This window comes from Podarcis tiliguerta, assembly GCF_965153285.1.
Source record: "Podarcis tiliguerta genome assembly, chromosome: 2".
Classification (NCBI taxonomy): domain Eukaryota; kingdom Metazoa; phylum Chordata; class Lepidosauria; order Squamata; family Lacertidae; genus Podarcis; species Podarcis tiliguerta.
In genome coordinates, this window is record NC_139535.1 from 107,968,923 (window position 1) to 107,996,236 (window position 27,314).

The 27,314-nt window shown below is 47.3% G+C and overlaps 2 protein-coding genes and 1 long non-coding RNA gene across 25 annotated transcripts in view; 2 read left to right on the forward strand and 1 right to left on the reverse strand.

The window, feature by feature from the left end:
* Positions 1 to 9,924, forward strand: part of BAZ2A (bromodomain adjacent to zinc finger domain 2A) — a 63,406-nt gene extending 53,482 nt beyond the window's left edge. For 13 of the 21 annotated variants that reach the window (XM_083427201.1, XM_083427207.1, XM_083427199.1 and 10 more), the window contains 6 exons: positions 335 to 618; positions 1,522 to 1,654; positions 2,024 to 2,170; positions 2,492 to 2,730; positions 3,692 to 3,835; positions 5,686 to 9,924. In XM_083427201.1, the coding sequence (XP_083283327.1) occupies positions 335 to 618; positions 1,522 to 1,654; positions 2,024 to 2,170; positions 2,492 to 2,730; positions 3,692 to 3,835; positions 5,686 to 5,854 (1,116 nt within the window). In that variant the 3' untranslated portion in view covers positions 5,855 to 9,924. Of the gene's footprint in view, positions 1 to 334; positions 619 to 1,521; positions 1,655 to 2,023; positions 2,171 to 2,491; positions 3,218 to 3,576; positions 3,836 to 5,685 lie in introns of all 21 variants that reach the window. The other 8 variants (XM_083427194.1, XM_083427197.1, XM_083427193.1 and 5 more) reach the window with 3 other exon arrangements.
* A 1,456-nt stretch (positions 9,925 to 11,380) lies between these two features.
* LOC310671837 lies at positions 11,381 to 14,226 on the forward strand. Its single transcript, XR_014508244.1, has 2 exons — positions 11,381 to 11,556; positions 11,834 to 14,226. It is a non-coding gene; the product is annotated as an uncharacterized lncRNA (long non-coding RNA).
* Positions 14,227 to 19,802: 5,576 nt separating this feature from the next.
* The window catches only part of RBMS2 (RNA binding motif single stranded interacting protein 2), an 87,252-nt gene continuing 79,740 nt past the window's right edge, over positions 19,803 to 27,314 (reverse strand). For all 3 annotated transcript variants that reach the window (XM_083427802.1, XM_083427801.1, XM_083427800.1), the window contains 4 exons: positions 26,457 to 26,567; positions 26,275 to 26,355; positions 21,620 to 21,706; positions 19,803 to 21,388 (listed from right to left, as the gene is read on the reverse strand). In XM_083427802.1, the coding sequence (XP_083283928.1) occupies positions 21,626 to 21,706; positions 26,275 to 26,355; positions 26,457 to 26,567 (273 nt within the window). In that variant the 3' untranslated portion in view covers positions 19,803 to 21,388; positions 21,620 to 21,625. The remainder of the gene's footprint in view (positions 21,389 to 21,619; positions 21,707 to 26,274; positions 26,356 to 26,456; positions 26,568 to 27,314) is intronic.

Below are 27,314 nucleotides of genomic sequence, written 5' to 3' on the forward strand. Positions count from 1 at the left end.
TGGCACCTTTAGAGGTCCATGTACATTGGCAGCACCATATGATGATTCAAGCTTCTTCATTTTGATGGGCTATCTTAAGACTGTGAGTGTTCTGGTACATGGGGGCTCCTTTGCACATCTGTGCCAGAGGCACCATCATTATTTGGTGCAAATATTTTTCATTGGCAACAGGAGTAGCACAACCTTGAAAACTGTGTACCTGCAGGAACTGGTTTCGGTTGGTACATGGAAAGAAGATTCACAAATGCATCTGGGGTTCCCAGAGTGTGCCACAACCCCCTCTTCTTCCTGCCATGCCCTGATCTCACGTTTTTGCTTTCCACCTCCCCCCCAGGGCTGGACAAGTCCAGAACCTGATTCTGTTCGGACCGACTTGCAGTACTGGGAGCATCAGCTGGAGCTTCTGGAAGACATCACCATCAAAAACCGGCGTGAAGGACCAGCTATGAAGCGTGAAACCACCAACCCTTTAGACCTAGCTGTGCTTCGCCTGACAGAGCTAGAGCAAAACCTGGAGCGGAGATACCTCAGAGAGCCCCTCTGGCCTCCTCATGAGGTGGTGGTAGAAAAAGCTTTGCTGAGTAACCCCAGTAACCTTGAGCTGGGTACCACAGAAATGTAGGTGTATTCTTTTACTGTTGACTGAATTGCCAGGGCCTTACTCCTAATGAGAATCAGGGTTGTCTCACTATTTATAAAAAGCTTTTTTTATACCTTTCCTTTTAACCCAGGGACTCCTAAATCAGTTTACATTAAAGTAAAATAGTAAAAACCCACAGGAACTAACATTTAAAAAACCTCTTGTGGAAATGGGAGAATGTGGACTTTGTTGGGGCAGGAGTCTTGATAAATTCCAGGTCTGATTGCATTGAGAAGATACTAAGATGAAAGGAAAAAAAGCTGCTGCTGTTGGTTGTTTTGACATGAGGCTTTTTAGGCAATAGAAAGTGGTAAATGTGTGCATTGCAGCAAAAGTGAGAAATCTGGTGAATGTTGACATTTACCAGTAAGTCTTACGGTTTTACAAGGCCCAGCAGGAAATGTCAGAAATCTTATTGGCAAGAATCTGTTTCTCTCAGGCCTGAGGTATGATAAATATCCTTTTTGCTGCATATGATGGAAATGAGAATGATTTGAACTTAAGGCTACTGACATTTAATCCTGTTAGATTTCCTTTTGGGCCTACTTAAGTCTTTGAGGCTTAACAATAAATGTCAAAGTTCACCAGATTTCTAATGTTTACCTAGCATGCGTATGAGCTAGGCGATGATGGACGTTAATGAGAACGAAATATAACAGGGATGTAGATGGTTTAGAGCAGTAAGATTCCGAGCCAGAAGCTAGAGATTCCCCTGGCAATTCCATCCTGGAGCTTCAGATGATGCGCCAAAGGCCTGCCATCTCTCACAGTATGTTTCCATTTGGAATGGCCCCAAAAGACTCCAAGTGAAGAATTTCCTTTGCTGGGCAGGGTTGACCTTCCCCCCATTGTAATGGATTGCAATTTTTTTCCTTCTGCAGTTCATATGAGATCACACCGCGGATGCGAACGTGGCGCCAGACCTTGGAGAGATGCCATAGTGCAGCCCAAGTTTCTCTGTGCATCTACCAGCTGGAGCGTTCTGTTGCCTGGGAGAAGTCCGTTGTCAGAGCGGTGAGGAAGGAGCACTGGGTTGGGGGTAGGAAATAGAAGGAAGCGTAAATGAAGAAATCAAAGTGAACATAGGTAACTTGTGAAATCCCTGGTGCAGAGAAGAGAGTGGACCTCCTTGGGTGGCCTTTAGAGGCACATGTGTGCTGAAGCCTGTACTAGGAGGAGATGAAGCAGCTGTGGGATCTGCAGAAAGATCTCTCTGTTCCAAAGGGGTTGGCTAGAGCAGAGCCGTGGCTTGGATGAATCTAGCTGGGAAGGAGCTCAATTTGGGGACAAGGGAAAAGGGAGAGCTCTCGGAGCTCAACTTTGGCCTTGGACCTCTGAATGTGGTGCTGGTCCTCACCCCTCCTTGTTCTCCCTGCCCTTCAGACTTGCCTAGTGTGCCGGAAAGGGGATGATGATGAGAACCTGCTGCTATGCGATAGCTGCGATCGTGGCTGCCACCTCTACTGCCACCGGCCCAAGATGACCGAGGTGCCGGCCGGTGACTGGTTCTGCTCCCTCTGCATCGCTCAGGTGCTGGCTCCATGTGGGCTAGAATCTGTCCCATCCCAAACTCTTTGATACTTCCTCCTTGACTGGCAGGGCTTCCTTTGCTCCACAATTTGTACTGAGATGCATTCCAAGGGAGGGAGTGTTGAATGTTGGAGCGTGTGGGGAGTGTGCAACAGTGTGGGACCGTGCCGTATCCCTAGCAGATAGCTCTAGGCTTTTTGTGCTGCCTTTGGGAAACCCTTCCCTGAAGTGGGATTCCTAAATTTACCAGTTTATGATTCTTTACTTCCCTCTCTCTCACACACACATCCCTGTCGCCCCTACAATTTCTCTATGGTACAGATGCAAAGAGAATACCAGGATGACTATGGCTCTCCACGACGCGGCAAGAAAAGAAAAGGTGGAAGTTCCGGGGCTTTTTTTGGAAAGGAGGAGCTCAGGCCCCGATCTCGGTCAGCAGCAAACCAGCAGCGCAGTAACCTGGCCAACGTACCGCCCCGATACTCGGGTGAAGGCCTGTCTCCTTCCAAGCGAAGAAGAGTGTCTACACGAGGCCAGAGTGCCGACCTCACCTTCTGCGAGTAGGTGTCATCTCCCCTGGTGTCCCCTGGGGAGAAGGGTGTGGAGCAGAATATGCCATAGGGATAAGCTTTCAGTTAGGTTTGAATGGAGAGGAGAAAGGACCATTTGCTCTAAGACTTGCTGTGGCCTAGAGATTCAGAAGCAGAGTGGTGCCTGGAGCACTGAGGGCTGTGGAAGGCTTGTAAATCCCATTTGCTTTCCCTGGGCTTTTTGCATCTGCCACGCAGAGAGACATCTACAGCAGACATGGGGTGAAGCAGCCCCACTCTGTGAGGGATTTACATTGGGCTTCTGCAGCAGCTGTTTCCTCTCAGATGTGCTGTGGCCCACAGATTCAGAAGCAGAGAGGCAGCCGAGGGGAAAACTTGTGTATACCTTTGCCCACCAGAGCAACCCTTGCCTATTTAGTTGCATTAGTAAGCTGCCACAAGAACCTCTTTGGTTAGTAGGCGGTGCATGAATGATCCAAATAAATAATTTGGTTAGGTAAAGGGACCCCTGACTGTTAGGTCCAGTCGTGACTGACTCCGGGGTTTCGGCGCTCATCTCACTTTATTGGCCGAGGGAGCCGGGGTACAGCTTCTGGGTCATGTGGCCAGCATGACTAAGCCGCTTCTGGTGAACCAGAGCAGTGCACGGAAATGCCGTTTACCTTCCCGCTGGAGCGGTACCTATTTATCTACTTGCACTTTGACGTGCTTTCAAACTGCTAGGTGGGCAAGAGCTGGGACCGAGTAACAGGAGCTCACCCCGTCGCAGGGATTCGAACCGCCGACCTTCTGATCGGCAAGTCCTAGGCTCTGGTTTAACCCACAGCTCCACCCACGTCCCAATAATTTGGTTAGAGTGTCAGTAAATCCCCTCTAGGGCTCCTCCTGCTCCTTGGGAGGCCTTCTCAGCTTGACCAATAAGCTCTCCAGTTTCTTTAGCCCTGACTCTATGTTGGCCCCTTTTTGTCAGGATCATCCTGATGGAGATGGAATCACATGAAGCTGCCTGGCCTTTCTTGGAACCAGTTAACCCCCGGCTAGTGCCTGGCTATCGGAAAATCATCAAAAACCCTATGGACTTTGCCACCATGAGGGCACGGCTGCTGCGCGGCGGGTGAGTCCCGGGAAGGAGCTTGCTGGTGGCAGGGCCAGCTCAAGGCGTTTGCAAATCCAAATGGCGCTCACACAACCCCTTTCTAATTGTGGGGGTTGGTCCTGGTTGGAGGGTTTTGTGTGCTACAAATGGGGTAGTTTTGTGCAGGTGGAGCTAGCGTACGCCTCATGGTGGTCCCATGCAGTATACCACAGCCCTTGGGCCTGGCTTCTTTTGCAGAGTTTCTAAACTTGAGGTCTCCAGAGGGCTTACCGAGGGAAAGGTGATGCTGCGCAGGGAAAGGAGTGTGTGACGAGGCCTGCCTTGGGGAGGCCAAGCATTGTGACGTAGGAATGACAGAGGTAGTGATCGCAAAGCTGGTGTCCTTTGCGGTCATGCAAAATTTGAGTTAAAACTTTTAAGAAAAAAGGCGCAGTGTCTTATCCACCCCCTGGGCATGATATTGGAAGAGATTTTTTTAAAAAAAAAAAAATCTTGAGGGGTGATAGCTGTATCAGTCTGCTTCAGAAAAACCATCCAAGAGTGCTGTAGCATCTTGAAAACTAACCCCTTTATCAATGCATGAGATTTTGTGGACCAAAGTCTGTATGTATGGAGCATTGCCCCACCTTGGCAGGAATAGACAGTGGTACCTTGGGTTACAGACGCTTCAGGTTACAGACTCTGCTAACCCAGAAATAGTACCTTGGTTTAAGAACTTTGCTTCAGGATGAGAACAGAAATTGCACGGCAGCGGCACGGCGGCAGAGGGAGGCCCCATTAGCTAAAGTGGTACCTCAGGTTAAGAACAGTTTCAGGTTAAGAACGGACCTCCAGAACGAATTAAGTTCTTAACCCGAGGTACCACTGTATATGCAAGATCGGACTATATTCAAGTTTCATCAGAATTGTCACAGTCTGTACTTTTAGAAATTTATTTCCCTCTGATTTCACGGCTTTATTTCCCCCTCTTCCACACCCATGTGTATATACTTGCTAACTTGGAAAGCACCTACATCTGATGAGCTGGACTCTTGCTCATGAAAGCTTACAGCACAAATAAATTTGTGTTAGTTCTTAAGATGCCATGAGATCTTTCCTTTCTATTTCTTACAGTGTAAATTAAGGTCTCAGACTTGAGAAACCTTCCTGTAAATTAGCCTGCCGCTAGCTGCTCAAGCTCAGCAGCCTCCTCCCTTTCCTAATGACACCTGCAAATGGTGGTAGCCCAAGCAAGGGAAAGACTGGTGGAATTGTCCCAAGTGTATACATGCCATACTGCAGTCCTGTAGGGAGTCATTCCTACAGCTGACAGGTCCCAAATCCAAATTACGCCATAGCTTACTGCTGTTGAAAAAGAAGCTGGTGCAGTTAGCATTGGACTGGAGCCTGGGAGACCAGGAATATGCAGCTGTCCCATACAAGGATTGAACCTGCAACCTTGGCATTATCAACACTACACTCTAATCCACTGAACTATTGAGTGCTGATTCAAAAAGCACGATCCCCACTAAGTTATTAAGGTCACTAGGTGACTTAAGACTAGACCCTACCTCACAGGGTTGTTGTGGAGGTAGAACAGGGAAAACGTGCACTACTTGGAGGAAAGGCATGGTATAAATGTAATAACATGATAATAATCTGCCCCTGCATTCTAGCCATTGGGAAGAAATGAAGGAAGGGGAGGGGAGAGCTTGAGAGGAGGGTGATTCACAGTAACTCAGAGCTGGCCAAAGCAGTGTGCATTGAGACTGCCTGCACCACCAAGGGATAGGATTGTGGTGTTGCAGGGCGCCTGCAGTTTCTGTCTGAGTGCTGGGCGTCTTAGCTGCTTCCAGGAAGCTGACTGCTGCTCTCTTTGTCCTCCGCAGGTACACAAGTTGTGAGGAGTTTGCTGCTGATGCTGCCCTGGTGTTCGACAACTGCCGGACCTTTAATGAGGATGAGTCCGAGGTGGGCAAGGCAGGGCTGACCATGCGCCAGTTTTTTGAGAGCCGGTGGGAGGAGTTTTATCAGGGAAAACAGGAGACAAACCCATGAAGCTGGCAGAATGGGGAGAGATGAGAGGAGCCAAAGGCGAAGCCCTCCCATTTCGAAACCCTGTGCTGCACACTGTCTCTTCTGGAGCTCATCTTGCTACCTGCTGATTAATGTTTCCCCCTCTCACAATGATTGGACTTGGATTGGCATTTAACGATGGGGCGGCTTCACTCACCGCCTGGATCCTCAGAAGCCCCCCCCCCCCTCACTTCTTCGCTCTAAACAACACAAACTCTCTGAACTGTGTAAGCCAAAAAAAAAAAAAAGTTTCCTTTTTTTCAAATGGAGAAACAACCACCCACAACCCCAGCTTAGCTGGGGCTATTTAATAATAGCAATAGTTCTTAGTGAATGTGTAAGAACACTTTTTTCTGTGCAGTGTCAGTACCATGCATTAATGGCCAGTAACGTGAACGTTAAGTTTTTCTCCTTTTTAGAGTCGCGTTGAAAATGTATAAAGCAGATCACTCCTGCCTCTGGGAATGACAACCTTGATGACACTGAAACATGCTGCTTCTACTCCCCACCCCACCCCACCCCTTTGCCCTTTCCAACTCTGTCTCAACCAGCCTCTTCTCCCCACCACTGCTGAACAACCACTGTAGCTGTGGACGGTTCCTTCCCCCAGTTTCCAATGATCTTTCTGAAACCAAGGGTATGTGGCTTAGAGCTGGTGTTCATCTGGAGGAGGTGGGATGTTGAGGTACTTCTGCCCATGTGAATGCAAGATGTACTCTCTTCTCAAGGGTATCGTCCCTGTGAGCCACATTCTCTTGGTTCAACTAAGATGGGCTGCTTCCAGAGGGGTGGTCATAGCTTGAGCTCTTCGTATGAAATTGGGATCTTGCATTCCTGTATTTGGTTAATCTACATCGCCCCCCCCCCCACTCAATATTGGTTTATTCCAGATTTAGTTTCTAAGGGAGTTGAACAAAATGGGAATAATCCAGAACGAGTGTGTACCAAGAAGACAGTATCAACCAGAGAATCCCCCCTCATGCAAACCACAGTTTAGCTGGATGAACCTTCCTGCTAGCCTCTTCCCCACCCCTGATTCCACAGGGAACACTTCAGCAGGGGCAGCTCATGAGACCATTGCAGTGCCCAAGTCTCAGCTGCAAGAATACAGCTCATTTCCCCCTCTTAGTTGTGGGTAACATTGCTGGATTGTATCACTAGGCTTCAAGGGACCAAAGTAAAGGAGCTTGCAGGAGTGGGGTTGATGTAACCTGCGTTGTGGGAGGGAGGATTTTCTGATGCCCCCTTCCAGCTCTTCAGAAGATCATGTCATGGGATTCTGGCCTTATTGAGTGTTGTCCCCACCCTGTCCCGTCCCCCAACTCTGCCCCAGCGTTATTCCTCAGGGATGGCTACTGTCTACAAAGTTTGATCTGCAATCTCTCTGTACGTTTGGTAGGATTGTTGTTTCCTGCCTTGAAACACCATTCCCAATCTATCGTAGGTATTTCCTCCCTGAGACAAGATGTGGGATTAAGCCCATTAGAAGGGAGGGAAAACGGCCACCATTTCATCTTCCTCCATGTTAGGTTCCTGTCTCCTGACCATATTTTTAACCTGTGGGGTCTAAATCGTGCTGCCTCCTTTGGTTACCTTGACTGAGATTCAATCTAGAAGGGCAGCTTTGGTCATTACATGCAAGTGAAAGGACAAAGCTCCTGCTTCCACCAACTATGGCCTTTGCAGAATGTCCACAGCTGCCCTCAGTCTAAAGATCTGGAATTCATAGGTATTTCAGCTTTTGTCTACAGTTTCTATATAGTATTTTACCTTCGATCGCCACTCATACATACCCCATGTGAACATTCTTAACATTTTAGCCTTTTTTCTAAACCCTTTTCCAACTGGATTCTGATGGTTTTCAGAGGAGAAATAATTGCGGTTCCATTCATCGTTATTTTTGCCACGTGGGCAAGAGTAGCCTGTTTCAATGAACTACCATTAACTCCAGTGCCAGAACCACCAAAAGCAGAATTTGTTTTGAAGCTGCCTGAGCAGGTATAGGGCGGTCTATAGAGGGTCCCACCCCCAGGCCCTGTTCCATTGAAGCAATGGATTGCTCCAGCTTTGGGGAATGATGTAACAACCCGCGCAGTCCACTGAGAACAGCTCTTGCACAAGCTTCCATGGAGATGAATGTGCAGGTGTCTGATTCTTTGCTATCCAACCTATGCAAGAGACATTCTGGTGGATTGTTGCCATATTAAAGCATGAGAAGGAGCCTGATGCGAATAAGCAGTTGTGATACTTTCTGTATTTGGGTTTCTGGTGCTAAGCGCTTGGCAGATTCAAATATTTGTGGCTGAAGCCAGGTGATCCTTCCCGCTCGCACTTGGTGCAAGAGGGAATGCGGTTTTAACAAAGTCTTTTAAAATACATGTTTAGGTCTCTAGCCTTTTTAAAAAGAAAAATATTCCAAACAGTCCACAAGGCAGTTGTTAACAAGCATAATTGGTCATCTCGTTTTTCTTGCAATTCAGCAACTCTCCATCAGTCACCCCCCTCATGGTGCACGGATGCCTACTAGCAATCTGTATTTGAAGTAATAACCTGGTCCCAAAGCACCAGCCTCACACTGTTGCTGAGCAATGGTTTCTAAGGAGATTGCTGTCTGGGAAACCGATTCACCCGACCCGTATTGTCTTCAGGAGTCATAGGCTTATATCCTAGTCCACCCCAGCTGCCTCTGTCCTGGAACAGGGGCGTCGCTGCCATTGGCTTTTCTCCAGTCTGTTTCAGGATGCTGGTCCAGTATTCTTGGCCGTGGTGCAGATGCATAGGAGGCGTATAGGAGAGATAAAAGAGGAAACAGCTTGTTTCTTTCACTTTTCTTCCACCACCCAGGTGGATTGGAGTGGTAGGAAGGCCATCTCCTGTAACCTTAACTCCCTAGCTGCTTTTCATACCCAGCCTAGCTCCTCAAACCATTGTAAATTACGGGTATCACTTAGGGGCAGATACACGGCTGGCAGGGTCCCATCAGGAGATGGCTTTCCTCCCGCATTTCCACCTGTGCTACAATTGAATGAGGGGTGTGTGTGTGTTTGTGTTTTCCCCCTCCCCGCGTCGACCAATCCAGTTGCAAGAGCACTGATGTAAGTAAAATGCAGCCACAGGTGATGTAGCCTGGAGACTGAAACCTCCCTTACTGTGCTTCCTCTACCCCAACCTCACTCCCCACCCCCAGTTGTTTTCAACAAAACGTAGCCTTTTTCTATCAAATAACCTCAAACTTTATTTTATTTTAAATTTTGGGATTTTTGTTTTGTTTTGTTTTTGCTTTTAAAATAAAGAGGTAGATTTGAAGTCTATTTGAAACTGACTTTATATTATGCATAAATATTTATATTTTATCTAAACTTGTGCTGTAACAGCTTCTTTTTGGTGGGTTTTTTTTTTTAAAGTAATGTTTTTTTCCCTGATCTGTTGGGATTTTTTTCTCAGCTATGAGAAAGCTCTAGAGAGTTTGGAAGTGTTAATTGTTGGGCTTTTGTTTTGTTTTGTTATGGAAATGTTAAAATTTTTAGATTCAAACCCTCACACCTTAAAAGAATGAATCCAGGTTTGTCCTAATCTTGATCTTCATTAGGGGAGTCAGTGTATAAATTACCTTGTTGTTTTTTGAAAGTTACATGCATTTCCCCCCAACTGGATTTTGAGAATTGCAACTAGAATAATTGGCCTTATCATCCAACTACTGGCTTTTTCTTCCCCCTTCATCTTGATTTGATATCAGAAAGGAACCAACCAACCCAACATCCTGTGAGATGCTCTGAACAGCAGGAAGAGGGGCATCACACTTTTTATATGAATAACCAAATGTGTTTGTTTTAGTGAATTTTTGATAATGTACAGTTTTTTGTGAATTTAAATTGATTTCTTTCTATATTTTTAGGACCAACCTCATTTTTAATAAGGTTTAAAAGGAAGAGAAAAAAAAATCTAGAATTCCTGTTTGTTTCCTTGTGATGTTTCCACAAGTACAGATGTTAGAGTGCTTGTCAAGTTTCAAAGAATAAACAAAAAAACAACCCACGTTTGATAGAGAAGAATGTGCTTGAGAATGTTGTCTTTTTCTCAGGGCGGGAGGGGAGGGGCGTTGCTCTGCTACAAGCTGAACATTAACCACTCTAGACACGGACTTGTTCCCCCTCCTGCTCTGTGGCAACCTGCCTCAGTACCCTGTTAAGATGTGGACCTCTGCAATGGGTGCCAGAAAGCTTGAAGATGCGTCATTTTTTAAAATAAACCAACAACACACACTTGTAATGTTGAAGTAGAGACTGGGCAGGGGCATCTATAGTCTATTATTTCATTGTGATACAGCAGAATTTAGGGAGGATGGTGAGTGGGGGTTCCTGGTGGACCACTTCCTTCCAAATTGCATGATCCGTACAGGTGAGGTCACTGAATGTTTCATGGCATTGGTATCCCTGGTCTACAAGTTGGGCGTTGTTTATACAGGCCAGCTGTGTTTTGTGCAGTTGGGTTGCTCAGTAGGTTAGAGCATGATGCTGACAATGCCAAGGTTGCAGGTTCGATCCCCATATAGGACAGCTGCATATTCCTGCATGCATTGCAGGGGCTTGGACTGGATGATTATCAGGGGTCCCTTCCAACTCTAGAATTCTGTGATCTGTGATTTCTAAAGAGGACGCCATCTCCACCTTGGGTGTAAAAGGTAAAGGGACCCTGTATGTATAGCTTAAATTGGAGCTGTGTGGATCCTACATGGAGGAAGGCCCAGTCTCTACAACTGGAATCCAGGCCAGCCTTATCTGCTTTTAATTTGTCATCTGAGGTGGAAAAACCCAAAAGATCAGCCAGGCCTCTCCAGCTGTGGTGGAGAAAAATAATTTCCATCATGATAGCAGGCAACATTTCATGGAGGCCTTTGAAATTTGGTGCTTTAGGGCAGTGGTATTTTGATGAGGCTTGGATGCAGTGAACTATCCCAGCGACATCTTGCAGAGATATTGTAGTTTTCAGAAATCTTAAATTCTGTGGGTTTGAATGGCATCCAAAGTCCCATAGCCTGAGCCTCTCATTACCTCTATGGTAAGGCAGTTGCTACTCCCATTAGTGTGTCTAGAAAATGGTAAAATGAACATACAGAAAAAGTTCAGTAACCACCACAGTATGGAAAGTCAATTGCAACTTTGTTTGTAGCTTGCAGAAAGATCAGTTATTCATTAGAGCTAAGTGGAAGTTGTGTAAGAGACCAACTGCAAGGGAGATTTTGCAAATGCAAGACCTGGTATACACCTCCCACTTTTCTCAAGTAGCTCCACCCCCCCTTTTTTTTTGCAATCTTAAGAAGCTGAGATGAAGACCTTTAACAGTTGGCTGGGCTACAGAATATTGTGCTGGATGCAGACATCAGTTTCTAGGTAAACCAAAACTTCACACACAACCATTTCTTAGAATGTGGATTAGTCCTCAGTTCCAAGTTGGGGGGGGGCAGCCTTCGCAGCAAGGGGCGGGGCAGCCTTTTTACTGTTCTTTAACATGAACCTCTTGTGCATAATAGGATAGTTCAATTGTGATGAAACTCTTGACTTTCCAATGCTCCACCACTTCAGGGAATCTTGCTATCTACATTGCCAAGGTGTTCTAGAGCAGATTGCCAGTTCACAGGAGACCTGGCCCTCCAATATGCCCCACACATTTCAGACCGTCTAGCGGTTTTTTCGTCTTGCGAAGCAAGCGGATTAGCGCTATTAGCGGCTATTAAAGGCTTAAGGGATTAGCTGCTAAAAGGCTATTAGCAGCTTAGTGCCTTAGAAAAAGGGGGCGGGGAGCGGAAAAAAACCCCCAGGAATCGCAAGACATTTTCGTCTTGCGAAGCAAGCCCATAGCAAATTCGTCCTGTGAAGCACCTCCAAAACGGAAAACCCTTTCGTCTAGCGGGTTTTCCGTCTTGCGAGGCATTCGTCTTGCGGGGCACCACTGTATATCTAGAATACATCTGATGATTGCAAATAGCCGCTCCCAGGGAAAAGACTGATTGAATTTATTGGGTACTCTTCATTGGTAGCAATCCCGCTACTCGTGAAAGGATCAGTAGAGCTGGTGAAGTTGTCTGCCAGCAACACTGGTCCATCATCCTTAACCTTGTCCCCAAGAAATTTCCACAGAACCTCGAGTTTCCTGGAGCATAGTTTGAAAATCATCATGACATATTTTGTCTTAAATCGCCTCAAAAGGGAGAGAATGACCAGCATCTCCTTGAAACTGCTTAATAATGACGACGAGCTAAAAGTATTTCCAAGAAGCAGTCAAGCCACTTTTTTTTCCACCTTTTATTTAAAAACAAAAATTTGTTCAAAATGAGACCAGTCAGAGCTCCACAGAGGGAAAGGTGTACAGGGGTTGAGAGAAACAGGCCTGGCTGTAGCATGGAAGATACAAAACTATAGAAACTTCTCAATTAAAAAAAACTTGTACAAATAGTCCTAAGTATATAAATAAAACTAGCCGGTAAAATGAACTGAGACTGTGGGTTGCGGGCGGGCCAAGAACTCTCGCTGTGTCTGTGGCAAATGGAAGCACAGAAGAGTTGCCTTTGGAGAGTTCCCGGGAGCTTTGAATGACTTGAGTCAGAAACAGGGCAGAGGCATCGCTCAGAGTGCCAAATGCATGTTTACAGGAGACTCGTTTGCATCCATGGCAAGCATGTGGTGGTGGTGTTTTTAAAGCAACAATTTAGCTGTTATGTTCCAATGTTATGATGACGAACTCGGGTGTTAAAAAACACTAGCCTGTAGCCAGCTGTAGACATGAACCAGCATGAGATGGGTATTTCGTTAGAGTGGGTGCCTATTGCTATCTGCTTTAAAGGCCATTTGCTACAGGGCAAGGCATCAGTGCAACCATCTGAACCACCAAGGGCGTATTGCTCCAGAGGAAAGTGCCGACAAGCTATGAACTTTGTCCCAAGGTATGGGGTGGATTGGGCCTTGCGTTAGCTCAAAGCAGAGCTGGAATCCCCACCAGAGCTTCCTCCTAGAGACGGGAAGGCAAAGCTGAAGAACACCAAGTGCTCTGCAATCAAGAAAACCCTTTCTTTAAAAAACAAAAGGTTATTCTGGTGCGATCCTAGCGAGTAAATTATTTCGAGGAAACACTTGTTACTGACCCTCACTTTTCTTTGCCACTCAGAATGTTAGTAGCGTAAACTGTTTTAGCTCCTGGACAGACAAAAAGGTGAGATTTCTGGAAGACGAAACGTTGACTTTTCTCCTTTTGCCCAACTCACAGTCGCCAACAGCTCTAGGGGTACTGCCTCTGACAGAGGAAACACATGGCAAAAACGGAAGCAGGAGGCCACAGCGCAACCTTGGGCCCTGCTGGAAGAGAATTGGCATGGAATACTATCTGCTTTATTTGCTAGCATGTTTGGTATTGCCTCCACCCCACTGTCTGCTTCGATGGTGCCGGGTACGTGTGTGTTTTGAGCTGAGGTATTGGTATTTGTCAAGAGCATCACTTCCTTCTGGATAGAAGAGGCTCCCCAAAGAGCAACAGCTGCTGTTTGACAGCCATTAGCTCCGAAGTGTCTTACTTGGCTGTGCAATCACTTTTGGGCAGCTTAGAGCAGCCATCCTGTATCATAGACAAATACATCCAGCTCCCTACCCAGTGAGCCAGTACTAGAAATTCTAACAGCACAGCAATACCACAAGTACTCTAGCCCCACCAAATTTTGTTGACCTCTGCTCATTTTGATTCTGCAAGCCATGGCCCAAGGCAAAAAGTTCATTCCCTCAAGTATCTTTTGCTAATGGGAGGGATCCCTTGCTAGTTCAGTTTGTTGTTTTGCAGTCACCACCTGCATAACCTGGGGCCAGTGGTTTCCTTTCTCTTACGGAAACCAAATTCCTGCAAACTCAGTATTTAGCTAGAGCCCCAGAGTATGGAGTCTGAAAGCCTGTTCATGGCAGGCTGGTTTAAAGGCAAGATCCCTTGTGCTGTGTCTTTTGACCGTTCAACTGCTCCCAGGGGGTCCAAATAAATCCACTGTTTTGCTTCAGCGAGCCCTTTTAAAAATAAAAAAGGCTGTTTTGAAAACCAACAATGGCTTATGCCATTCCTGGACTTCTAGGTGGAAACTTTGCAGCATTCGTCACTTATGAATTCTTGCCATGCTTGGGGGTCTCACACTGAGGTCACAAAACTGTGCTCTACCTGTGGATCAAAGATTTCTGCTCAAGTTCAAAGAAACGAACTAACGCAGCGTCAACACACTTTACAAAGGATTTTTTTAAAAAAGCAAAATGTGGTACATCTTAACAAAACTCTCCAGTAATTAGCAGCAACACAGGGGTTATTAATCTTTTTTTTTTTTTTTTAAAGACAAACATTTCTCTTCCACCCACCCCCTCGAAACAAAAGCAGAGGAGCCCAGAGGGTTTTCTAAGGGTGAGGTGGGGGAACTCGCCCCCCCTGGAGAAGGTGCAGTTTGCCGGTTCAGGATGTACAAATGAACTGCAAGTACATGTGAGGTAGATGTGTAGCTAAGAATGACAAAAGAAAAAACAACTGGAACTGGTGTGCATAAAAATGAAGGGACGTTCTGAACCGGGTTTATTTTATTTTCCTCCCCCAAATAGCACCAACAACTTCCAAGGAGGACGGGGTTTTGATGCAAGCATGGAATCGGCAGGCAGAGAGTTCTGGATGGTGGAGCTTGTTTTTGTTTTAATAAAAAAAGATACCAGCATTTAGGAGAGACAAAGGTTTTGAGGCTCATCTACAGTCTACTCTACTAGGTCTCTTGAGGCAGCCAGCTGCTTCCTCTTCCTCTTCCAGCATGGTGGGAAGGCTGGGCGGGGGGGGGGAGCATGATGCAGGAGATGACAACAAGGGGGGTGGGCTGGTTTGTGCAGGGGGAAGCTGGGCCAGAGAAGAGCACAGAGGCCTTGTTGGGCATAGAGTGGGACAAGGCTGCAAGGTCATTCATTCACAAAGTGGGGAAGGAGCAGGTCGGGAGAGGCCTTTAAGAGGCCTTTACTAGACTGGAAGTTTAAAGTGCAGGGACTGGTTCCCCCCACTGGCAGAATGGGATAGGGGAAATCAAGGCACAAGATTAAAAGAAAAAAATCTAGCAGCTCAGAGGTCCATGCTCCTAAGTCCCAGGGTTTTTGCTTCTTTTTTTGCCTTCAGTCCCTATGCTACGCATGCACGCTCGCAATTCATGCTTTTGCGCAGCGGTCGATTCCCAGATTATAGGAAGGAGCGGAAAGCTCAGACCGCAACTTTGCTCATGAGAAAGCTGCAGATCGGGCTTAAAGCAAAGGTGCTCCACGAAAGCAGCCAGGAGCCTTCCTAGCAGTTCGGAGCTGGTGTGGTCAGAGGGGGGCGGGGATGAGCGATGCCATTCGACAGCTGGCCTCTGAAGCCCGGGTAGGATTTTCTCAGATGTTTCTCCTAACTGCTAACCCTCCTTCCAGACCTGGGACGATGGAATAAAAGGACCCCAAATGCCATGACTCGTTTGTCTGTCATAGGTGTCCCCCTCAGGAAAAGAAAAGCTAGGAAGAAAAGCTAGGAAGAACAGGGCTTAAGACCGTAGGTAAGCTTTGCAGTGGCGAAGTGTAGGGTCTCTATCTGGGCCCGCAGCACACAATCTCTCAGGTCTGTGCACGTCCACCTTTCCCCCACTGCAATCTTACTTTCTCTCACACCGCATTAGCATCCAGCCTTACGCATACCCTAATCCTTCCCTTTACACCCTACCTTTTCTCCTAACCCATCCAGCCCTGGCCACAATCTCTCCCTTCCCCTCGCTACCCCTACCCTCAGCCTCCCTCTCCCGCCTTGTGTTACTTGCTGTTCTTAAACCAGTCCTTGCTTCCTTTCTGCATGGGACGGGCCTTAATAGACAGCTGCATCTGGCTTAAGACTCGGCTCGGGTAGAAACTCTGTTTTTGTTCTTTCTTTTAAAAAACGCAGAGTGGCACCAGGTTAGCCCTAGGAGACCTTGTTTATATCTTTGGCAAACAAAAGAAAAATGTGGCAAAGAAGAGGTAGGGACATCGGAATGAACGCTTAGGTCGAAGCTGCTCCTGTCCTCCTCTGCTGGGTTTCGACAAACACAAATAACGTCTCCAGTCCCAAAGGCTGCCTTGATGCAAAATGGGACTCAAACTCTTCCCTTCCTTTGCGTTCCCTCCTCTCACCCCACTTCCACCAAGAGCTACCTCCTAGTCCAAATGAGAGAGCGACTGACCGGGGGGAGTGGGGAGGCTAGAATAGAGGGAGCTCTTAACCACACCGGAGGAGAAAGCAAATGAAACAAGTCTGCCGAACAACTATTTTTCAAACAGGCTGAGGATGAGAAGGAAGCATGGGCAACAGCTAAGCAATTTGCCCCGATTCAGAAAACTGGGGCAGCTGTTTAGGATGGCTCGTACGCGCAGAATTCTGCACTCAAACCTGGATGGAAGAGATTTGTAGGGGGTTGCCAGGTGTGTTGCTGTATGGCATCTGTTTAGTTTTGTGCTGCTGGCTGCCCACGGCAGCTCCTCTTGAACAAATGCAGAGAGACTTTCTGCAAATAGATTGGAGTCCCTAGCATAAGATGGATATGCTGTGAAATGCTGATCCTATAGTAAAGCCAAGTCTTTCAGGGCAGTGAGAGAGATGAAGGAACGCCGAAGTAAAATGCAACTAGCCTAGGAAAACATTGCAACGTTAGCTACTGCCGAGATGGAGGTCAACCTCAGTTTTGGGAAATGAAACTTATTTAATAATATAGCTGCATGCCAGCCATGAAACACAGGCACACACCATTCCCACAACATTCCAAAATGCACTCCTTTCTGAACTAGAATTCAATCCCGAAAAGATTCGCAATCCATGAAATCTGTGGTGTGCACAGCAACTCCACCAGCAAGGCTAAAGTCTGCAACCCCCGGTTTGAAAGCAGAAATTATTTCAGTCACTCTGAAACCAGCACTTAAGTATTTGTATCCATGATACCGGCAATTCCTTGCTTCCAAACCAGCTCTTGTTATAGATAACTAGTCACAAATGGCAATTGGGCAGTTTCCGAGTGCATATGCATTCCGATGCACAATGAACACATCCAGCCAGTTCAGTAAGACCCAGATAAATATTGCATCCAGATGTACATCTGGATTAATATCTGCAACTACATCCCTACGCACTTCACAATGCTGTTTCCATGCATGGAGCGCCCTTGATGGAGCTGTCAGACTGTGCTGTATTCCTTATTTCCCTAAACAGAATCTTGTGAATCCTGACTTACTGAATTCATGGGACCTAGAGGACTGAACCTTTGGCTACAACTAACTTTTGCTGAACTGAGTTTATTTCTTTGTTTTATATTTTGCTAGCACTGCAGACGTGGAACCAGAGCAGGGTCATAATCGAAACGGAATTAAGCTGAAAAAAGGGATAGTGGGAGTCCCATACAGACATCATGTTTTGAGTGGGGTTTGTTTTCCTTAACCATGGTTTAAGTGTTACTTTACATCTGACTTCCTAAACCATGGTTAAATGTTCCTTCTGCACTGAGCAAACCATGGTTAAGACAGTTTCTCCATCCTTCGGCCTGCAAGATGGCAAGCAGATCTTGCTGGTGTCTTATTATATACATGCCCTCTAGGGGCAGGTTAACAGAAGCTAACCATGGTTTCAGTATATTCTGAAATACTAATCAGAGGCAGCAGCAAGCCATGGTTAATGTGAACCATGTTTAAACATTATGTTTGCATTGAACCATTGTTACAACTTAGTTCTAAGGACATGCTTTTGAAGACGATCAAGGCTTTTACATGGCCACGTGCATCTTACCTACATGGGCTGAATAAATCACATCTTTGGCCACCAGCATCGAATGTCTATATCTAGTGTATTTCAAGCTTTGCTAATTTATCCGAGTTTATCCATTAAAACTTTGTTATCAGAAGCCTTATATAAAACGGTGATTAAAATAACCAATATAGGAGGGGAACATAATTTCATGCTCACATACTTAATTGGTTCTTGGTACGCAATAAATCAGACGTAAATCTAAGAGAAGGCTCAATTTTCACAAATCTCCATGCTCCTTTTTTCTCTTCTTTCAAAACCTGGGATTCTCTAAGCAGTTACGTACTACCATTTGCCTGAAACCCCAACACACCTGATCATGTTGGACAAGCAGAACCCACAAGGAAATTATCCTGCGTAAGCTGTATTAAAATTAACGGCAGTGGCAGAAGTGCTCCTGCGAAGCTTCTAGCCGTGTCAATCCAAACAAAACTTCCTAATGGATCGGTGTGATCCAGAGGGATTGCATAGAGGACTCAGCTGAAAACTTGGAAAATGGCTTCTGATGCTGTGCGATGTATTTTATTTTGGGCGGTGGGAGTGGGATATCAGGAAATCTGGGGCAAGAACGGAAAGGTTCGTGCAGACCAAAAGTATTATTTGGGTTGCTGTCCAGATTTGAAGCACTCTAGAAAACCAATTAATTGAGCCCGAATCTTTTTACAGCTTGATCTAAGGAACTGCTATGGCTGGCACAAGTTGGGTGGGTCTGTGGTGTGCTTGCCCCCAATGCTGTGGTGTGCTTGCCCCCAAATGATGTAAAGACTGAGTTGCGAAAAAATAAGACAACCAGCTCTCATTTCCTGGAAACTGCCACTTGGGTAACAGGATGATGATGTGCGTAGGGGGGGAGTTGTTCTGCACCCAAATCTCTATGGTGCGGTGCCCTTTTGGCCATTTGAGTGGAATATTGTGACAGGCAAAGTTCAACAGAAACGCAAGGCACCTTTTGCTGCTTAATTTTAGCCTAAATCTCTTCTCCTACTCAGCCGGCTGTTAGGCCTCACCCTGCAGAAGTCAGTTTAGCCCCTGCCGAAAAGCTTTCAGCGATGAAGGTGTGTGGGGGCCCTCTGCCCAAATGAAGGCACTTCAGTTTAGCTCAGCACCTTGGGGTAAATTGTCAGCTTGATTTGATTCAGTCTAAGCTCCAGGCCGGGGAAGGGGCACAAAAACAGCATTCTGGGAATCGACTGATGTTACAAGCAGCGATTCTGCTTGCTTATACCGCTCCCTTGCCGATATCTGAGGTATTAATGGGGGCGCCTCAGTCCTGCGTTGCTACCAATTAAGGGTGCAAATTGGGGGGGGGGGGCGTGTGGCTGAGGAGGACAGACAACAAAGAAGCATATGACTAAGGAGCTATGCAAGGCAGGTGGGTGTACTGAAAACCTTATCTTTCCAAAAACCTCAAACACTCCTGTTAGGGAGGAAAACCTGATCCCACTTAACGGTCAGGACAAAGTACTAATCCTTTAAAAAGAAAAGAAAATACCAATGTCCTGAGAAATGCAAAATTAAAAACAAAGGGGGAAAAGCCCAGTTCTGCAGGGATACCTTCTCCCAATGCCATCCTACATGTGCTGTGCATACAGACAAACATACAAACACACACACAAACACACACTTCCACGCTCTCAATCCCTGGCTCACATGACACCCGTATGGCCTCTGCAATTAAGTCCTCCCTGATTGTCAGCTGCATAAGAGCTATTTCGTCAAAGGTATGAGTTGGGCATCAAGAAAGGAGGAGGGGGAAAAGGTTTCTCATGATCACATCTGGAGGGTGGGGTGGGAGGCGGGAAGCAACATCTAAAAACAAGGCGGAAAGGGTCAGCTTCATGCCAGCTGGGCTGATTTTATGGTGGAAGAGAGGATAAGTCTTTTAGCACCATCTGGTTGGGAGAAAGCGGGATTTTTTGGGGGGGGGGGAGAAAACGGAGAGAAAACATGCAGAGGTGGTCTAAAGCACTTGGTACCTTCGAAAGGCTCTCCAGGGAAACACGCTGTAGGAAGGGCTGGATTATTGCACATAGTCTCCTGCTATTGCGAATCTGGGGAGCCAGCAACCAAGGGCTTGTTTTTTGGGGGGTGGGGGGTGGGTGAGGAAGGGAAACGTGCATAGTAACTAGGATATCCGTTTCGAGGTGGGGGTGGGGAACTCAGCCATCCCCTGCAAGGTGCAAGATGCTCCCTGTTTTGTGTGTGGGTTTTTTAAAGCAACCGGAACAGACCTCCCCGCCCCCGCCCGCCCCCAATCCTCCCCCCCCCCCCGCCAGCTGGAAGCATCGACCTCTGCGCCCCCAACTGGTTTGCCAAGAAAAGACAGAGGCTGTGTGCACCTGGGTTTGACAGGCATGCAGGAGTCGGAGGGGGGGCATACGGCAGCACAGTCCGGACCGCAGGCAGCAGAAGGCACTGTGTGTGTGTGTCCCAAGGGGGGGTCGGGAGGGGGGGCAGGAGAGGGCGGGAGCGCGAAGCACTGTTGCTGGCAATGCGTCCATTCAGTGTCCAAGAGTCCGGAAGCGACGACACATCACGGGGCAGCAGGTTCCTCAATCAGTTTATTGTTCCCCTGATCCAGAGCAGGGCGGGCGAGGGGGAAGTCCGTGTGGAAGCAAAGAAGGGTCTGCGCAGAAGCTCAAAACAGAGTCCAAAGCAATCCAGCAAGAACCAGTCCCATTGGACAGGGTAGAGGGCAGAAATCGAGGTCTGGAGCAAACTTTCTTTCTTTCTTTAGTTTCTCTCTCTCTCTCTTTCTCAGCTGGGGCAGAACTTTTGCCCCCCGCAAAATAGTCCGTTCATCAAAAGCCACCAGCCACTTCATCTCCCTCCAACTTGACAAGTTTTTATGCAAGCCCCTCTTGCTGCCGTCAAAAGTTCATATTTTTTTTTGTAGTTTTCCTTTTTTGTAGATTTTTTTTGTAGGTTTCCTTTTTTGTTTTTTTGTAAATTTGTCTTTTTTAGAAAAAAAAAATTACCCTCTTGAAATAATAAAATAATCCTTTCAAAGCAAAATCCCCACGCCCTCCCCACTCCCACCCCAAGGAAGAAGAAAAGAAGAAGTCTGCATTGATTTTTTTTTCCTAACAGCTGCGAGGTGGGGCTTTCTCAGAGCATTTTTTTTTCTTATAAAACAACAAAAAATATTCAAACACTTTTGCATATTTGTCCTTTAAAAAATCTTTTAAATGACCAAAGAAAATAGAACAAAACAAATTCAAAGGAGCAAAAAAATTCCTCCCAGAGTTGGAGAGCCATCTTTCCAAAAAAGAGAGCGAGGAAAAAAAATAAACAATAACAATTGTTCTTCTCTGGGGAATTTTGTGGCATCCAAAGCGTTTGACTTTGCTGTTAACAAGAAAATTAACGCGCAAACACACGCACACGCACACACAAAAATGTTTTCCTTGTATTAAAATAGTCCTTAGTCCATCTGTACATCTAAGGGTCGGGGGGCCACAGCCTTTCCACCCCCACGCTAACCTCCTTTGGTTCCTCGGTGTCAAAAGTCTATTGCAGTTATTTCCTTTTTTTAAAAAAAAACAACAAAAACAAAAACAACCTTTTTTCTTTGCAGGAAAAAAAAATGGTTCCATCTTCTAAACGCAGCACAAATTAAACAAAAATAAAAGTTGTCTCCCTCGAAGTGATTGCTCAGAGCTGAGCTGCTCGATGGTGCTAGAAGGATGGAAAGTGGAGGTAATTACGAGGGCGGGTGCTATCCCGAGTTGGCCCCTGCTGCGCTTGTGGTCCCGGGGTCAAGTTGAAGTGGTCCAGCCTCTGGCACCATCCCCAGCCCTCCTGGAACTGGCTGATAACCAAGCCTCAGGCGGATGTTGCTTTTGCCCTCTGGGAGAGATGGAGCTGTCCTTCCACGCCCCACACAATGCCTCCCCACTTCCACCTTACCTGTTGTTACTTGTTGTACTGGTACGAGTAGGCAGCATGATCCGATGGGGACTCCACTGTCACATGGCTCTGCTGGCCACTGTTCTCCTGTGACAAAGCACAGCATCTTAGACAGCATCTTAAAAAGCAGAGACATCACCTTGCCAACAAAGGTTCGATAGTAAAAGCTATGGTTTTCCCAGTAGTGATGTATGGAAGTGAGAGCTGGACCATAAAGAAGGCTGATCGCCAAAGAATTGATGCTTTTGAATTATGGTGCTGGAGGAGACTCTTGAGAGTCCTATGGACTGCAAGAAGATCAAACTGATCCATTCTGAAGGAAATCAGCCCTGAGTGCTCACTGGAAGGACAGATCCTGAAGCTGAGGCTCCAATACTTTGGCCACCTCATGAGAAGAGAAGACTCCCTGGAAAACACCCTGATGTTGGAAAAGATGAAGGGCACAAGGAGAAGGGGATGACAGAGGATGAGATGGTTGGATAGTGTTCTCAAAGCTACCAACATGAGTTTGACCAAACTGGGGGAGGCAATGGAAGACAGGAGTGCCTGGCGTGCTCTGGTCCAGGGGGACACGAAGAGTCGGACACGACTAAACGACTAACAACAACAACATGTTTCCTCCCGAACCTATCAGGTCCACCAAGTTAAGCAAGGCTGAGTTGGATCTGCACGGGTGTGTCAGGCCTAATGTGCGCAGCGACTCATCTCTGGTAGGTCTTGCCCCCAATGAAGCAGCTGGGGAGACTGAAGGTCCCCACCTCCCCCCAGCTGCCTAAGTCCCCTCCTCTCCAGAGTTTCCCCCAAGCAATCTGAGACTGTGCCTGCACAAAGTGAACTTCTCCTCTGCCCTTTTCATGCCTCTCCTGGTTCTGGGAGACCAGCGGAAAGAGGAGCTCATTGCAGCAAAAGCTGGAGACCCCAGGACTCTTCACTAGCCTGTCTCATCTTTGCCTCTTGGCTCCCCTCCTGCTTCAGCTTCTGCCTGATTCTGGACTTTTCTTGGCCACAGACTCTCCCTGCTCATTGAGCCCTGTTACCTCTTCAGTTGCCAACACCTCCTTCTCCCAGTCTTGTCCTTCTGATAACTCATTGTTGTCCCACCACCAGTCCCCGGGCTCTGAGCCTTCTTCCCTTGGGGGTTCCCCAGCTGGTGGCTCTCACCATTGTGTCCAAACAGCTTGTGACAATCTCCTAGTGTAGCCTTGCTCTCCACACCATCCCCTTACTTCCCTTATTGTGTTTTTCGGCGGCTCTCTCTAATTTTCCTCCTCGAGGCACACACACACACAGGAGTTTGAAGCTAAGGCCTGTAAGCAGAGAAAGGTTGACACCGCCTCTGCTGCTTGGCAAGAGAGGGTTAAAGGGCTCTTTGGCCAGGCCTCCACTCGCATGGCAATGCGTCAGCAGGCCAGGGGATCTTGCTGCCCCTACAAAGATGATCCTTGTTAAACATTAGTTGGAAACCAAAGTCCTATCCCAACTTAAAATGGTTCAGTAGAACGATACAGTCTTACCGCGGGATAAATATGCCTCAGGATAAGTATTTTCAGGTTGCACTCCACGGCGACCCGGAAGTAACGGAGCACGGGTTTCACTGCTCGCGCATGCGCAGACGGTCAAAATGACGTCACGCGCATGCGCAGACGCGTCTTACGTTCTGTTCAGGATGCGAATGGGGCTCCAGAACGGATCCCGTTTGCATCCCGAGGTACCACTGTACTTTATATCTCCTAAAGCCAGAGGGCAGTAGTGGGGAGGAAGATGGTTTCACAAAGGTCCAAACAGGCCAGATCATTTTGACAGTGGGATCAGGAACTAGGCATATTTCTCATGCGTGCAAGCATTGCCTTCAAACACGGTGGTTGGGGTCTAGGCCTGGGCTGTGTACACACCATAATTAAACACGCACGCACACACACACACAGTCCAGGGAACTGCATTTTGTTAAGGGTGCTGAAATGGTAGCTAAGATTGTTTCAGAAGGAGGTGCTTAAATGTGCCTTAAATGTGTTACTTTTATAGAAAAGGGGTTCCGGAGCTCGCAATGAACTTCTCCCTTGTTCTCTTAGAATGGCAACGGCATCTACCTGACAGGGGCCGGAACTGAGTTCCTGCAAGTTCTGGCTGGGGGGGAAAGCCCTGGGTGTGTATACACACTGGATTCCTCCCTCCCACCCACCCACTTGCCTGTTTTAAACACACAAATGTGAAAAAAGCTTATTGTTGCAAGATAAAGAATCTCTGCACAAACAGGTGTCTCATCCCGACAGCTGTTCTTAGGCCAAAATAGCCAAGATAGCCTGGCCACTATAATCCACGCTCTGATAATCTCAGGATTGGATTACTGCACTGTGTTCTAAGCAACCCAGGAGCAGAAACTAGCATCGCATGCTGCAGCTCTGTTACTTTACGGCAGGGGCGGGGGAACCCCTTTTTGGTTGGTGGGCTGCATGCAACTGTGGCCAACCGTTCATGAATCGGCAGGGCTGCCAATCACATGACCTCACACAACACCAGGTGGACCCAAACCCATGTCAAAGCAGCACGTCTCGTATTTGGTGCCGCTAATAATAATAATAATAATAATAATAATAATAATTTATACCACGCCCATCTGGCTGGGTTTCCTCAGCCACCCTGGGCGGCTTCCAACAGAATATTAAAATACAATAAGCTATTAAACATTAACAGCTTCCCTAAACAGGGCTGCCTTCAGATGTCTTCTAAAAGTCTGGTAGTTGTTGTTCTCTTTGACATCTGGTGGGAGGACGTTCCACAGGGCGGGTGCCACTACCGAGAAGGCCCTCTGCCTGGTTCCCTGTAACTTGGCTTCTCGCAGTCGGGGAACCGCCAGAAGGCCCTCAGCACAGGATCTCAGTATCCGGGCAGAATGATGGGGATGGAGACGCTCCTTCAGGTATACTGGACCGAGGCCGTTTAGGGCTAAACACAAGCAGCACTGGTAAAGGGGCAACCAGGAGCCTGCGCTCCCACCTGTTCCTTTGCAAACATGTCTTGCACTCAGCAGCCTTTAAATTTGGCAATGAATGCTAGTGGGTTCCTGCGTGGATCCAACCCCAGGAACAAAGCTTGCCCCACGTATAATGGTGGCTTATGCCAGCCACCCTTGTGAAGGCAGAATCAGGAACACACTCTAAGGCTCTCAATTGTTCCTTTGCAGCTTCAGCTTCATCTGATTTCAGGTGAGTGACAGGTGTGTGCCTGGATGGGGGGGGGGGTAGTAACTTTGTGGGGCAAATTACGAGTCCTGGCAGGGCCAAAGGTTTGCCAGGCCTGCTGTATGATGTCCCAAAGTGGAATCTTTCAGGAGTGGCCCTGGTTCCTGGGACTGATTTAAAGTTTTGACTTTAGTTGTCTCTAAAGATGCAAACGGCCTAGGACCCAAATAGAGTGGTACCTCTGGTTGAGAACGGGATCCGTTCCAGAGCCCCGTTCCCAACCTGAGCAGAACACAACCCGCGTCTGCGTGTGCGCGGGTCGCAATTCGCCACTTCTGCGCATGACGCCATTTTGAGCATCTGCGCATGCACGAGTGGCAAAACCCGGAAGTAACCCGTTCCATTACTTCCGGGTCGCTGCGGGACACAACTTGAAAAGATTTAACCCGAAGCGTCTTTAACCCGAGGTATGACTGTACATGGCAGACAGCCTCTCCCAGTACATCTGACCTGGGCTTTAAAATGAGTGGGGAGGCCCTGCTGGCCATGTCTGTTATAGGCACCCAGAACAAAGCCATCACAGCAATTACAGAACTCCTGCCCATTAGAGAGATGACTGGCCAGTACTGCCTTTAGTCATCTTTTGAAAGCACTTTTTTCTCCCCCATCCTGGTTTCTGGAAGAAAGTGACCTAGCATTCAGCTTTTTCCAAAATATTCAGAATTGGCTGTGATGGTGCCTGCTGTGGAATACTTTGTACAGCCGTACCTTGGAAGTCGAATGGAATCCGTTCCAGAAGTCCGTTAGACTTCCAAAATGTTCAGAAACCAAAGCGCGGCTTCTGATTGGCTGCAGGAAGCTCCTGCAGCCAATTGGAAGCCGCGGAAGCCCCGTCAGATGTTTGGGTTCCAAAGAACGTTCACGAACCGGAACAATCACTTCCAGGTTTTGATAATTCGGGACCCAATTTTGTTCGGAAGCCAAGGCGTTCAAGATCCAAGGTCCGACTGTACTATGTATTTTGCAGTATATCATATTTTTTGCCCTGTAAGACTCACTTTTTCCCTCCTAAAAAGTAAGGGGAAATGTGTGTGCATCTTATGGAGCGAATGCAGGCTGCGCAGCTATCCCAAAAGCCAGAACAGCAAAAGAGATTGCTGCTTTCACTGCGCAGCGATCCCTCTTGCTGTTCTGGCTTCTGAGATTCAGAATATTTTTTTCTTGTTTTCCTCCTCCAAAAACTAGGTGCGTCTTGAGGTCTGGTGCGTCTTATAGAGCGAAAAATACAGTAGTATTTGGTGTAGGATTCTGCCCTGCGATTGTCAGATGAAGAACGGTCTAGAAATAATGTTTATAATAACGATCTGTAATAATAAAACAGCCCCCAGCTGTGATGTGTGTGTGTTTGTGTGTGTGATAGATTGGTGCCTGGCATGCACCCCCAACTTAGGCAGAAGTAACAAAAGGGCCTCTTACCTCAACTGCGACACTAGAGGAAGGCACAGGTGTGTACTGGGGGATGTAGGCTCCTTGCATAGCTGCTGCTGCTGGCATGTACTGGTGGGACGGAGGGAGAGGAGACGTCAAAAAGGCACAGGAGATGAGGGCAAAAGCCTCTCCGAGAAGGGGGAAGGGTAGAGGAGGAAGAAGACACTTACCGTGCCAGCACTGCTGAGGGACAGGTGGCCCAGCTGCTGAGTTAGGGGCCCCATCATGGAAGTGGGCTGGATGGAAATCGCATGGTCCATGGTAGGTGTCAGCACTGTGCCCTGCTTAGCAATAACAAGAGAGAGGGAGAGGTTAAAGGAAAAAATTGTGGGAATAAGGTAATGGAGAGAGGGAAGTGTCCATAAAGAGCCTCATGGCAGAGGAGACCCTGGCAGCAGTTAAAGGTGGGGCTCTATGTGGGTCTACCTTTGAAGGTGGCCCGGAAACTACAATTAACCCAGAGTGCGACAGCTAGACTGGTGACTGGGAGCAGGTGCCGAGACCACATAACACCGGTCTTGAAAGACCTACATTGGCTCCCAGTACGTTTCTGAGCACAATTCAAAGTGTTGGTGCTGACCTTGAAAGCCCTAAACGGCCTCGGTCCAGTATACCTGAAGGAGCATCTCTACCCAATCATTCAGCCCGGACACTGAGGTACAACTCCAAGGGCCTTCTGGCAGTTCCCTCACTGCGAGAAGAGAGGTTACAGGGAACCAGGCAGAGGGCCTTCTTGGTAGTGGCGCCCGCCCTGTGGAACGCCCTCCCATCAGATGTCAAGGAAATAAACAATTGTCTGACTTTTAAAAGACGTCTGAAGGCAGCCCTGTTTAGGGAAGTTTTGAATGTTTGCTGTTTTATTGTGTTTTTAATATTCTGTTGGGAGCTGCCCAGAGTGGCTGGGGAAACCCAGCTAGATGGGCGGGGTATAAATTTTATTATGATGATGATGATGATGATGACAAAGAAAGTGAAGTCAGAAGAAGCCTCTGTGATGTAAAATAATTAGGTGGCATATGCTGGCTGCA